This window comes from Chiloscyllium punctatum, chromosome 42, assembly GCF_047496795.1.
Source record: "Chiloscyllium punctatum isolate Juve2018m chromosome 42, sChiPun1.3, whole genome shotgun sequence".
NCBI classification, from domain to species: Eukaryota; Metazoa; Chordata; class Chondrichthyes; order Orectolobiformes; family Hemiscylliidae; genus Chiloscyllium; species Chiloscyllium punctatum.
This window is the reverse complement of record NC_092780.1, coordinates 34,577,646-34,591,217: the sequence shown is the minus strand read 5'-3', so window position 1 is coordinate 34,591,217 and position 13,572 is coordinate 34,577,646. Positions and strand designations below refer to the sequence as shown.

The 13,572-nt window shown below is 40.9% G+C and overlaps 1 protein-coding gene across 1 annotated transcript in view; it reads right to left on the bottom strand.

Annotated features, from left to right (window-relative positions):
- fam171a2a (family with sequence similarity 171 member A2a) overlaps positions 1 to 13,572 on the bottom strand; it is a 327,815-nt gene that overhangs the window by 128,283 nt on the left and 185,960 nt on the right. Inside the window, exon 3 of the mRNA XM_072561786.1 lies at positions 5,320 to 5,412. Coding sequence (XP_072417887.1) covers positions 5,320 to 5,412 — 93 coding nt within the window. The remainder of the gene's footprint in view (positions 1 to 5,319; positions 5,413 to 13,572) is intronic.

Sequence of the window (13,572 nt, the reverse complement as noted above, 5' to 3'; positions counted from 1 at the left end):
GATGGAGGAAGTGAATGCGCTGCTACCAGGTTCGTGAATGATACAAAAACAGGTGGGAAGACAAGCAATGAGGATGATATAAGGAGTTTGCAGAGGGATACAGACTAGTTAAGTACGTGTGCAAAATGTTGGCAGATGGAATATAATGTAAGGTAGTGCAAGGTAATGTACTCTTGACAGAAAGAATAGAAGAGCTGAACATTGTTTAAATGAGGAAAGACTTCAGAAACCTACAGCACATATGGACTTGCAGTCCTTGCATATGAATCTCAAGAAGTTGAGATCCAAGTTGAGTGGATAGTAGGGAAGACCAGTAGACTGTTAGCCTTTATTTCAAAGTAAGTGCAGTAAAAATGATCCAAGGCACTAGTCAGATCACACCAAGAATACACCGAACTGTTTTGGTTCCCTTATCTAATGAAAAATAAAGTTAGCATGAGAGGCAGTCCAGAAAAGATTCACCAAGTTAGGGGCCGCTAAGTTGATTCTGGAGAGATTTTCTTCTGAGGAGAGGTTGAGCAGGATTCAAGTCCCAACTACTATAAAGGCGTACAATAATATCACAAAACAAGTTGATTTTAAAAAAAAAGGTTTGGTTTGTACTCATTGGAGTTGACAGGAATGAAAGGAGACCTTGATTGAAACATAAAAGCTTCTTAGGGGGATTGACAGGGCAGATGCAGAGAGTCGTTTCCCGAGAGGGAGAGTCGAAGACCAAAGCATATCATCTCAGAGTAAGGGATGGTTTTTATAATTTTAATTAGGATCACATTTAAGTCTCTTCTTTTTATAGTGATCTGATATCTTGATCCAGGAAAAACTGTCATGTAATCATGCAATTTGCAGTTGAGTTATCTCCACAATGCTTCAAAACAAATGGCCAGTGGTAACTTGAGAGGATGGTGAACATAAACCAAAACTCTGAATGAGGTGCCAAAGCTAACAGCGTCTACCATTTCAATTGTGTGTGATTGGTGCTGTTTAAACTAGGATTATGTTAGGTGGGTCTAAGGGAAAGTCAGATGAAAGAGAAAAGCAAAAGAACTGCAGATGCTGGAAATCAGAAACGAAAACAGAAACTGTGGGAACATCTCAGCAGGTCTGACAGCATCTGTCGAGAGAAATCAGAGTTAACGTTTTGTGTCTGGTAACCCTTCTTCAGAATGCTGCCAAACCTGCTGAGATTTTCCAGCAATTTCTGTTTCTAATTCAGATGGAAGAAAACTGTTTTCCAAAATCTGCAAATTCCACGACTTTGGAGGATTTTGGGGTGGCATAAGGAGTACAGCAGAAAGATGACTCACAAGTGAAAGTTTGCATGTTAAGGCCAATTAAACTAGGCTGACAAATTGGATGACTGAGAGAGAAAAAAAAAATCAAGCTGTTGGACTTCCTCTGAAACAGGAGGAAGGAATGCATCATTCTTCGATTGGAAGGGAACAGTTAGTGATTAGTATTTGGGCCTCTTTATTTATAATCTATATGAATGGTATCAAAAGAAGGATCACTGTAATATATCTAGGTTTAGTGACAATACAAAGCCAGGTGGGAAAGAGAGTTGTCAAGAGAGCCATAAGGAAAGATTGACCACTCAAGTGATTGGACAAGAAGGTGGCAGAAGAAGGAATGGGAAAGACTGCAAAAGCAGATTTTTTCTTTAAGGAAGTGCAAATAAATGTCAGTTTTCTGTGAATCCTTGCGTGTCCTTGTACATGAGTCAACAAAAGTTAACGTAGAAGTGTAGTAATCAGCCAGAAGAGCAATCCATTTTATTGCAAGGGGACTGGAAATATAGGTTTAAGGAAATCCCTATATATGTCTTTTTGATAATACACATGAACTACTGCTTCTATACCCTATAACTACTGAGTGGTTGACTAAAGGCTCAGTGTATGTTCACTCAGCAGCACTTTGAGGTGTTTCTTTTGATGAGACAAGTCCCTACATTCAAGATGAAGAGCTCCTGACAGCTTTATGTAGAGTTGACATTTCTGACTTGAATTTGTTTAGTTAAAGCTCTTTTATAGAATGAAATGCCCCATCATAATGGAGACAGTTCTCTTGTGAAGAACAAAAATACCATGACTAAATCTTGTCTTTACTGACAGGTACAGCTATATCAGAGACAAGAAAATGAAGATGGATTCAATGGAATTTTCTACTTGGATGACAGCAGATATGATGGACTTTGTGCCATCTGATCTGGATCCCCTTGACTCTGATTTTGAGTTTGAGGTCAATTTTAGCAATCTCACACTGGGGGATCTCCTTGGGAAGGGTTTTGGGGTGGGGGAGGGGGTTAGGTGATGAACAGAGAAGAGTCTATATAAGCTGTGAAAACTGTTAATTGCTCTATCAGCCAACTGGGTGGTCATCATCTCTCTGGTCTCACTGCGAGTAGTGCCTACAGCTACGGACACTGGCCATCCAGGAGCTAAACATGATATAAACAATGAAGATTGAAGAGGCAAAACACTGGGGCCAGGTCACTAGGTACTAGTAGGGGAATAGTTGAGGGGATGGAGTTCATCAAGATTGTCAGGCTAATGTCCAGAGGGGCTAAGACATTGCTAGGAACAGAGAGTTTGAGTTATAAAGACAGGCTGGATAGGCAGGCACTTTTTTCATTGGAACTTAGGAAGGTTGAGGGGTGATTTTATAGAGGTTTATAAAATCGTGAGGGGTACAGATAAAGGCATGGCAGGTGTCTTTTCACTAGGGTGAGAGATTTCAAGACTAAGGGGCATATTTTTAAGGTGAAAAGGAAAGGATTGAAACAAGACATTTTTCTTTCACACAGAGAGAGATTTGAGAGGAAATGGTAGATTCAGGTACAGTTACAACGTTTAAAAGACAGTTGGATAAGTTTATGAGAAAGAAATGTTTGGGGGGGATATGAGTAAAGTGCAGGCAGGTGGGACTAGATTAGTTTGGGATTATGGTTGGCATGGGGGAGTTGGACCAAATTCTCTTTTTTTTCATGCTGTACGACTCTCAGACTCTAAGAGGAGGAATGTCATTGGCAAGGTGGCCATTGAAGCCCCAAAATGTGTGAATCCTCACATGTCCACAACTGGCAAATATATTTAGAACTGCTGTGCTTCACACATGGCATGGATCTCCATTCACAGCGAGTAATTGGTGGAAATTTGACCTTTACCTGGTTATTCATTGGTTACCTGACCTTCCTAAGGTTAGGATGAGAGAAATGGAAGGGATTGATGTCACCCAGTGTTCCCCTCCTACAACGGATTATTGAAAAGGGGTTAGGGGCAGATCCGTAAGAGGCAGGCCCATTAGCCATTACAATTTACACTCTGGCATAACTCCTCACCAAAACAAAAACAGAAATTGCTGAGGAAACTCAACATCTGTGGAGAGAAGGCAGGGTCAACATTTCATTAACGGCTGACATTTCTCAATAGTTTCCGTTCTTCTGCTGATTTCCAGCATCTGCAGCTCTTTGGTTAATTTTTCTGTTTACCGTATGACGCCTAACCGATTAGCCGGCAAGCTAAGAGCGAAAATCCATTCCACAGTTTACAATGCTTGCAGGATCCAGAAGCAGATGCAGAAGGCAATTTATTTCAAGAAACTTATCATGTCAAGGCTAGTCAAGAATGCCATGTGTCAAGTGAGTGGCTCAAATCACCAAGTGTTCCACATTTATCCTTTGCCTCTGCAAGCCTACATCCTTCCACCTTTTTCTTGGTACAGGAATATTACACAATGAAGATGTAAAATATAATAGATGATCTTACATACACTACTTGTACCTTTCAAAAAGAAAATCAGCCCTACTGTCCCTTGAGAACAAGCTAGATAGAATGAACTGTATCTTTCATATCTTCTTATCCTTGTGATTATGAATTGTGATAGGATCCAGTCATTAATCTCCAAGGAAGCCTTGAACACAGACATGTCACACTGATATACTTCCCTCATTTCAGAACGTTGTATCAAAATACATATCAACCAGCAAGAGACATTCAGAGGTTGAGAAAATTGTGAATGGCTGCATTACTCCTTTGGATAACCCAAATGTGAAATCCTAAGGACATCATATGAAATGACCATATGATGAACAGTGATTGTGCTGTTATTCTGCTGAAACCATTTACAGCACCACTGGATCCATTATTTGTTTCTACACATGACACACTATCACCCCTTCTTGTCGTGTACCTTAATCTGTCTTGCCATTTTATCGTTCTTCCCTTCACTTTATTTCCCTTTTGTGCTTTTCCATTCATTCCCTGATTCAGCACTACTGTAAAAACTGCCCATTACTAATATCTGCAGTGGTTTGCTTCTGCTTATTTCGAACATCTCTCATCTCTGATGAAATACCACTGATTTGAAGAGTTAGCTAGAAATTCAATTCCCTCCCACACGGGCTGAGTGGTCATTCCCTTATTACTGCCAGGAAGGAACACGAGTGCACAGCCTTACCATGCCAATGCCACTTGGCAAATTAACATTCGCTTAAAGTCCTCATACCACCATTACTGCGATTCACTTCTGATTGGCTGTCAGCAGGCAGAATCTCAGCCCCAGGGTCATGGATCATAGAATCCCTACAATATGGAAGTAGGGCATTTAGCCCATCGAGTCCACACCAACCCTCCAAAGAGCATCCCAACCAAACCCACCTGCGTTTTTCATGGTTAACCCACCTAACCTGCATACCCATAGACAGTAGGGGCTATTTAGCTTGGACAATCCATCTAACTTGCACATCTTTGGACTGTGGGAAGAAATTCATGTAGACCCACAAGGGAGAATGTAAACTTCAGACAGACAGTAACCCGAGGCTGGAAGTGAAGCCGGGTCCCTGGTACTATGAGACAGCAGTGCTAACCATTGAACCACCATGCTGTAGGGAAGACTTGCTGTTGCTTAGGTAAGAATCTCAGTGCAGTAGGCCTCCCCAAAAGTACACAACATGGGGTTCTTGCCAGCTCTCTATCAGGTATACAAGGTCCTGTTACCCACATTAAATTCTACCCTTGGATCTGCATTTTTGTCCTGTCACAAGGTCAAACCTGTTGAGAGTTTTGAGCATTTTTCTATTTTTTATTTCGGATAGTATTATCATCAGATAATAGTGCTCATTTACTTTGCCAAGAAAAGGTGGTCAAATTCAAATGAACTCGCACACAGCTTGTGTTGAGATTTCCATTGTCTCATTCCCATTTGTCTAATCAAGCTTCAAATTCAGGAAGTTTGCAAATAGTCAATGTGTGTGGTTGGATTTCCCACAACTGCTGAACACTTTGTCACAGTGCAGCTAGAGAAAGCTCATATTTCCTCACTTACCCGGTGATCCCAATAGGATGTGCACCACATCATCGTACAGCATGAGGGTGGCTGGCCGTTCTGGAAGAAGATAGAGGCTCACTGATGTAAACACTGCAAGGAAACAGGTAAAATATAGAGGTTTAGATTCAATGTTCCATTTTTAATCTGTCTCATTTACTACATCAGAATACATTAAATGGAGTGTTTCTTTGTATGCGACCCTACACTACCTCAAATTGACAATAATATTAGCTAATTAAACATACTCTGGCTCAAAAACAGTTCGAAAAAGACCTGTGTCCAAAGTTTTTCAGATGGACAGTGGCAAAAAATCTAAATAATGAACTAACCTTTGGTGAGAGTACAGACATGATTTATAAGGATATTGCCAGCAATGGAAAGTAGAATTTTTTTTCTCTCAGAGGACAGGGAGTTTGGAAACTCTTTTCCTGGAGTGAAGGCAGGGTTACATAGACTCTTGACTAAAAAGGGAATAAGAGGGTATCCGGACTAGGCAAGGAAGTGGAGTTGAGGCTGTGATCTTATTGAATGATGTGGTTGGGCTGAGGAGCCATGTGGTCTACTCCTGCTTGAATTTTGATGCTTGAATTTTAACTGCAAGGAAGTACTGAATAGGCTGCTGGTGCTTTCTTTGGAGCATCATCTGAGATAGTGAACACGATAGAAAGAAGTTACAAAGAATGTCCATTTATTAAACCCCAGAAAACTTTATTCTCTGTTCAATCAAAGGCACAGCATGCCACCATAATAACAATTACAGAACTGTTAAAAGTTGCACCAAGCAATATTGCAATAACATTTGCTCACATCAATAAATATACTTAAAAATCAATTTATTGGATTTGCTTTGGAACATGTTGAGAAAATGTTAAGGTGCTTTGTAAACATGAGTTCCTTCTTCTTGGTGGTATGAATAATTTTCAGAAATATTAGGTTAGCTTTTAATCTAACTGGAACTAACTCAGTGCATACTTATTGAATAAAGTATTGTTGTGAGTTGATGGTGGAGTACTATTTTCCTGACCAGTAGGACAAAGGGACAGTGTTTAACTTGCTGAATATTAATGCAAGACTGAGAGAGCCGCAAACATCAATTTTCTAGTGACAAATGAAACAGTCAAGTGGTGGACTCAGGTTTATACAGGCCATAGAGGGATAGTAATAGGTCACTTAACCCATCAAGAATTCAATGATTGTCTAGTGACCCAACTCCATATAATGGCCTTGAAAAACAACAAAGAATACAGCACAGGAACAGGCCTTTCAGCCCTCCAAGCCTGCACTGACACATTTTGCCCCTCCATACTAAAACCGTCTTCATTCTCAGGATCCATATCCATCTATTCCCCTTCCTATTCATGCATTCGCCCAGGTGCTTCTTGAATACTGCTATTGTGTCTGTTTCCACCACATCCTCTGGCAGCTTGTTCCAGGCACTTACCACCCTTTGTGCAAAAAAGATGTGCCTTGCACATCTCTTTTACACTCTCTTGCCCACCGCCTCCCCCTCTCCTCCCCAAACCCTTCACCCCCATCCCTTAACCCCGTACCTTGAACTGGTGTCCTTTAGTAATTGGTCCCTCCATCTTGGCAAAAAGCCCTATACTTTCCACTCTAAACACATCACTCACAATCTTATAAACTTCTAACAGGTCGCCCCTTAACCTCCTGCATTCCAGTGAATAAAAGCCCAGTCTATCCAACTTTTCTTCATCAATAAAATCTCCCATACCAGGCAACTTCTTGGTAAACCTTTTCTGTACCCTCTCCAAACCATCCACATCCTTCTGGTACTGTAGTGACCAGAACTGTACGAAGGCTTAACAGACAATCAATTTTTCAATGTATAATTTCAGTTACATCACACTGCACATTTTTGCTATAAATTCTGTGTTATGATTGAGCCCTCCACAATCACCTGACGAAGGAGTGTCGCTCCGAAAGCTAGTGTACTTCCAATTAAACCTGTTGGATTATAACCTGGTGTTGTGTGATTTTTAGCAATATTCTAAGTGTGGCTGAACCAAAGTTCTATAATGCTGCAGCACAACTTGACTATCCTTAGACTCGATGCCCCTTCCAATGAAGGCAAGTGTGCCACAGGACTTTTTTACAATCTTAACTCCCTGCACTGCCACCTTGAGTAATCTGTGGATCTGCACACCCAGATCCTTCTGCATATCAATACTTCAAAGGGTTTTGCCATTCACAGTATAATCTCCACCTGTATGTCACCTCCCAAAATGCGTCACCTCACATCTGTCCAGATTAAACTCCATCTGCCATTTTTTTCTGCCCATGCCTCCAACTGATCTATATCCTGCTGTATCCTCTGACAATCGTTCTCAGTATTCACAACTCCACCAAACTTTGTATCATTCCCAAACTTACCAATTAGACAAGCCACATTTTCCACCAAATCATTTATGTAGATCACAAACAGCAGAGGTCCCAGCAATGATCCCTGTGGACCACCACAAGTCACAATCCTCCATTCCAAAAAGTATCCTTCCATCACTACAGTCTGTCTCCCATGACTAAGCCAGTTCTGTATCCATTTTGCCAGCTCACCCCGATACCATGTGACTTCACTCTTTGTGCCAATCTGCCATGAGGGACCATGTCAAAGGCTTTACTGAAGTCCACGCAAACAACATCAACCACTTTTCCCTTAGGAGAGTGGGAGGTTAGGAGAGTGGGCAAAGAAGTGACTGATGGAGTACAACATGGGAACGTGTGAGGCCTTGCACTTTTGTAGCAAGAATAGAGGCATGGACTATTTTCTAAATGGGGAAAAAAATTCAGATACCTGAAATGCAAAGAGACTTGGGAGTTCTAGTCCAGAATTCTCTCAAGGTAAACTTCCAGGTTAAGAAGGCAAATGCAACAGTAGCATTTATTTTGAGATGACTTGAATATAAAAGCAGGGACGTACTCCAGAGGTTCTATAAAGGCTCTGGTCAGACCACATTTGGAGTATTGTGTGTAGTTTTGGGCCCCATATCTCAGGAAGGATGCATTGGCCCTGGAGTGGTTCAGAAGAGGTTCACAAGAATAGTCCTAGGAATGAAAACCTTTGCAAATGAGGAATGTTTGAGGACTCTGGGTCTACACCCAGTGGAGTTTAGAAGGATGAGGGGGGCGGGGGCACCTAATAGAAACTTACTGAATACTGAGTGGCCTGGACACAGTGGATGTTGGGAAGACATTTCCATTGGTAGGAGAGACTAGGACCTGACAGCACAGCCTTAGAACAAAGGGAAGACTTTTTGGAACAGAGAAACTTCTTCAGCTAGAGAGTGGTGAATCTACGGAATTCACTGCCACAGAGGACTATGGAGGCCAGGTCATTCAACATAGTTAAGGCAGAGATAAATAGGTTCTTGATTGTCAAGGTGATCAAATGTTACAGGAAGAAAGCAGGAGAAAGGGGTTGAGAAACATATCAGCAATGATTGAATGGTGGAGCAGACACAATGGGCTGAATAGCCTAATTTAAGCTCCTATGTCTCATGGACCTCCCCCGCACAAATCCATACTGTCTGATGCTAATAAATCCATTTGCTTCTAAATGCAATAGATCCTGTCCCTGAAATTTTTCTAATAATTTGTGTATCACTGACATGAGGCTCCCAGGCCTGTAATTTCCTGGATTATCTCTGTGACCCTTCTTAAGCAATGGGACAGTATTGTCTGTTCTCCAGTCCTCTGGAATCTCACCTGTAGCCACAGAGGATACAAAGATATCTATTATGTCTTTGTCCCATGCCCCTTAATAATGCAGTATAATGGAAAACTAATACGTTTATATTGATGATTCTAGTCTAATATCAACAAAGCAGGGCAAAAAAAATCATATGATCAAGACTTGAGGATGAGCAATAGAGAAAAACATTAGAGACATTTTGGTAAAATTACTAACATAACACAAATAAAGATTTACAGAAACACACAAGAGCAAGAGAGAGTTGTTATAAGTTGGAGGCTGAGGAGTGACCTTATAGAGGTTTATAAATCATGAGGGACATGGATAGGGCAAACAGACAAAGTCTTTTCCCTGGGATGGGGGAAGTCCAGAACTAGAGGGCTTAGACTTAGTATGAGAAGGGAAAGATTTAAAAGGTACCTAAGGGGTAGAAGGTGGTGCATGTATAGAATGAGCTGTCAGAGTAAGTGGAGGAGGCTGGTACAATTACAACAATTAAAAGGCATCTGGATGGGTATATGAATAGGAAGGGTTTAAGAGGGATATGGCCCAAGTGCTTGCAAATGGGACTAGATTAATTTAGGATATCTGGTCGGCATGGAGGAGTTGGATTGAAGGTTCAGTTTCCATGCTGTTCATCTCTATGATGCTATGCTCTATGACAAGCTCGAGGCGTAACAGACTCAACAGCAGAGGTCTACTCATCAGAGCAGTCTCTAACAGTGCAATACATCCAACACCCAGGTGAGTATAGAATCCATTCAGCTTTCAGTCTATAAGAAACCACAATCTATCGACATTTCTGCAGTAGTCCAAAGCATGGTCATAGCAGGGTTCTCTCAAAGCAAATAGATTTGTTTCACAAACATCTTAAAATTTCACAATTAAAATTTAAAGCTAAACTTGCATCAGATGATATTTGAGGAAGTGTTCTAAACTTTGTACTTTATATCTTGAGACTCTTCAAACAATGGAAATAGAATGGATAAAGAAAAACTACCAGTTGTGCTTAATGGCCTGAAAACCTCTATGAAAACAGCCTTTAAACTATGGTTTTGCTGGTGTACAATCCTAGTTTCTGTAATGGAGAGGCTGAACAAGAAAATAAAAAGGCTTCTACAGCACATGACACACAACTAAATACCACAGCCACCAACCACAAAACAAGTCAGTGTTAGAACCTGAATTTGCTTCCGGGGATAACTGACTAGGACCCAAATTTGCATATTACTGAATAGAATCTAAATGCAAAGACTGCAGAAGTACATAGCATTGACTCGATGAGTGTTTCCATATCCTATTGAAGCTGTTTGCCTTATGACCTACACAGATTCTCTCCCCCCACCCACTGACTATGGAGTTTTGGCATCAGACACGCACCACTATCACATCACCATCATGGCACATCTCTGATCCACTTAGAATACAGTTCTCCACTCTGTACTGCACCTTACACTGCACCAATTCCTTCCATTGTAATGCTGCTGCCAGCTATCTGTCTGCAGTATTTTGCTTTTACTTATGCAGAGAGAATGCAATGGAGATTGAAGAACAGGGAGATCAGCTACAATCTTTCAAGGAGACAAATAAGGGCATTAATCAGGAGCATCATCACCTTCACCATGACAGAGCAGAGCAGTATCAAGCCAAGCAGGACACAATCAATTCCCAATTCCAATAGATCGAACTGGACGAAGGATCATTCCTGACTAAATTTGTTACTACTCAAATTTCAAGGAGCCCCTATTCATTTTTTGAAGCAAATGCTACTTATTTTCATACTGTTTTCTTCATGTTTAGTGTATGTGGTCAGGGTTAACACATTCAATTCTTCAAAGGATTTCCAATATGTAATGCTCCCACATTGAACAAAGAGATAATGACATACTACTGCAGGGCAATTGGGAAAGAGTTGCACTTCCTTAGATAGTGTTCTAACATAGTACGATGCCAAGGTTTGGTAGCCTGTATAGCTTGATTCTTGTAATCAAGACTGGTGATGATGTAAAGTAGCAATATAGTTATAAATGGTGATACTGTGGCTAACACTGCTACTTCACAGTGCTAGAGATCTGGGTTCAATTCCACTCTTGGGCGAATGTCTGTGTGGAGTTTGCACATTTGCCAAATGTCTGCATGGGTTTCCTCTGGGTGCCCCAGTTTACTTTCACAGGCCAAAGATACGCAGGTTAAGTGGATTAGCCATGCTAAATTGCCTATAATATTCAGGGATTTACAGGCTAGGTGAATTAGCCATGTGGAGTTACATAGATAGGGTGGGGGTCTGGGTCTCACAAAGTACATTGCACAAATCTATTGGTGGGTTGGCAGTGATTGACCAGAGGACAGCTTGGTGGGAATCCTGGAAGGTCCCAACATTTTCTGCCACTGGCAAGCACAATGGCAGCTCCACTGGGGCCTTTTGCATTCATAACAAAACTTTTAAAATATTTTCATTCACAGGGCATTCCTGGCGAGGCCAGCATTTATTGCCCACCCCTAATTGCCCATAGGGTAGTTAAGAATCAACCATATTGCTGTGGTTTTGGAGCCACATGTAGATCAGACTGCAAAAGGAAGGCAGATTTCTTCCCTAAAGGACTTTAGTGAACCAGATGGGTTTTTCCAACAATCAACAATGGAGTCACCTTCATCATTAGACTCTTACTTCTAGATATTACTGAGTTCAAATTCCACCATCTGCTGTGCCGGGATTTGAGTCCAGATCCCCAGAACATTACCTGGGTCTCTGGATCAACAGTCTAGCAGTAATACCACTAGACTATTGCCTCCCCAGGAGCAAGGAAGAATTGTTAGAGATAACTTGCTACAGCTCATTGAAACCCTCCATGAGCTGCTCCAAAATAGAGGTTTAGGCAATTTTTGTAAAATTCAGCCCACTATCTCATTACTTGAAAAGAAACTCAACTACTCTGCCCTACTGACAGGTCATGGCCAAGACCATTCATGACATGTCAGACTTTGAAAAGTAATAGACTTTTACTTCACGTTCACCCAACAGAATTACAATGTAAAGAGAACAGGTGATGATTGAAAATAATTTTTAAAAAAACTACATAATCCTTTGTTAATTCTCTTCGTAGTCCTCGATGAAGGTTCGAAATAGTAAGGTTTCTGTCCACTTCTTCGCTGAATGAGTCAACCTTCTCTTTTCAAAAGTCAACAGTGAGTTACAGTAAGCCTGTACCAGAGAAAAAAAATTACACCCTTTTTGATGTTTATCCAGTAAGAATGGAAAAACTCACAACATATCAGGTTGTCAAACATCATTAGGACTAAAACACGTGGGATGATTGTGAACGAAGAATTTTCACCTGGCATTTAGCAAGGTGAAAAATCAGGATGAAGCTAAATCCTGCTATAGGTTCACTGAATCCAATGTCTGTATGGAGTGACTGTCAAGTTTGCAATGGCAAGCCTTCCCCATAAATTGGCTAGGCTACAGCTGAAAGGTTGTGATAGAGACAGCCACCTGTAATACACTTACAGGTACAGGATGGCAGCAGCTCCAAAAGGTTAAAGTTCACTGCAGAATGGGACAATGGGGATGGCAGAAAAGTGGATGACTATTCTAAGGACCTGGTGAGAAAAGTGCCTTTTTAGTGCTGATGTGTTGGCAAAATGTGCATGAAAGAAGAGTTCCCTTCACTGGACCATACTGCACATGCACATATTCTTGGAAAGAGTCATCAACTGAGCAAATATCGACTTAGTACTTTCCTGTAGATGAAGAAGAAATTTGCCTATAGAAGTAGCAAAACACAGATATTGCATGAGGATCATCAAGTATAGTCTCGTCAAGGATGGAGTTAGGAAGTGCTATTCCATGGGGCATATCACAAAGCATTCTGCAGAAGAACTGGCTGTTTTGGTTACAATCTATGTCTTTCGGTACAGACAGAGTTAATGGCAACATCAAGGACCAGTGAATAACTGTTCAGACATACAGACTAAAATACACTTCTAGTTTGAGAGATTTCTCAATACTTCAGTTGCCTAAATATTCTAGATTTTCCAAGGGCTCTGTTTCTTTTCCAAAAATTGCAGATCATATTAACTGCAGCACAGTTATGACATTGATTGTTTCTTGGATAACCCTTCAGCTGCGTATTACATATTCTATGGTCAGACATGATGGTAATATCAAGTAACTGCAAAATCCTTTCACTTCACATGGATCATTAAATTGATGCAATAATTTCTGATGTGTTCTATTTGCAATACTCTGCTTTCAAACAAACTGAGGAAAAGTTCGATGCCTTATGCAATTAATGCTTTCTTCCAGAGAAAAAAAACTGATTAACTTATTTCCCCTTGGAGACACAAGTATTTGATGTGTACTTGGCAGTGGGCTGATGTGTTAAAAGCATTCTGCAGTGGGTCAGATTGATCCTGCAGCAAAAACATCTTCATGCTGTAGTGACTTTCACTTCTATGGTATAATCCATTCCTGCTCCAGATATTTGATTGCGCCCCTCAGCTTACCAAACCTGCTTACTAGGTAGATAGTAAGAAACAGCTAA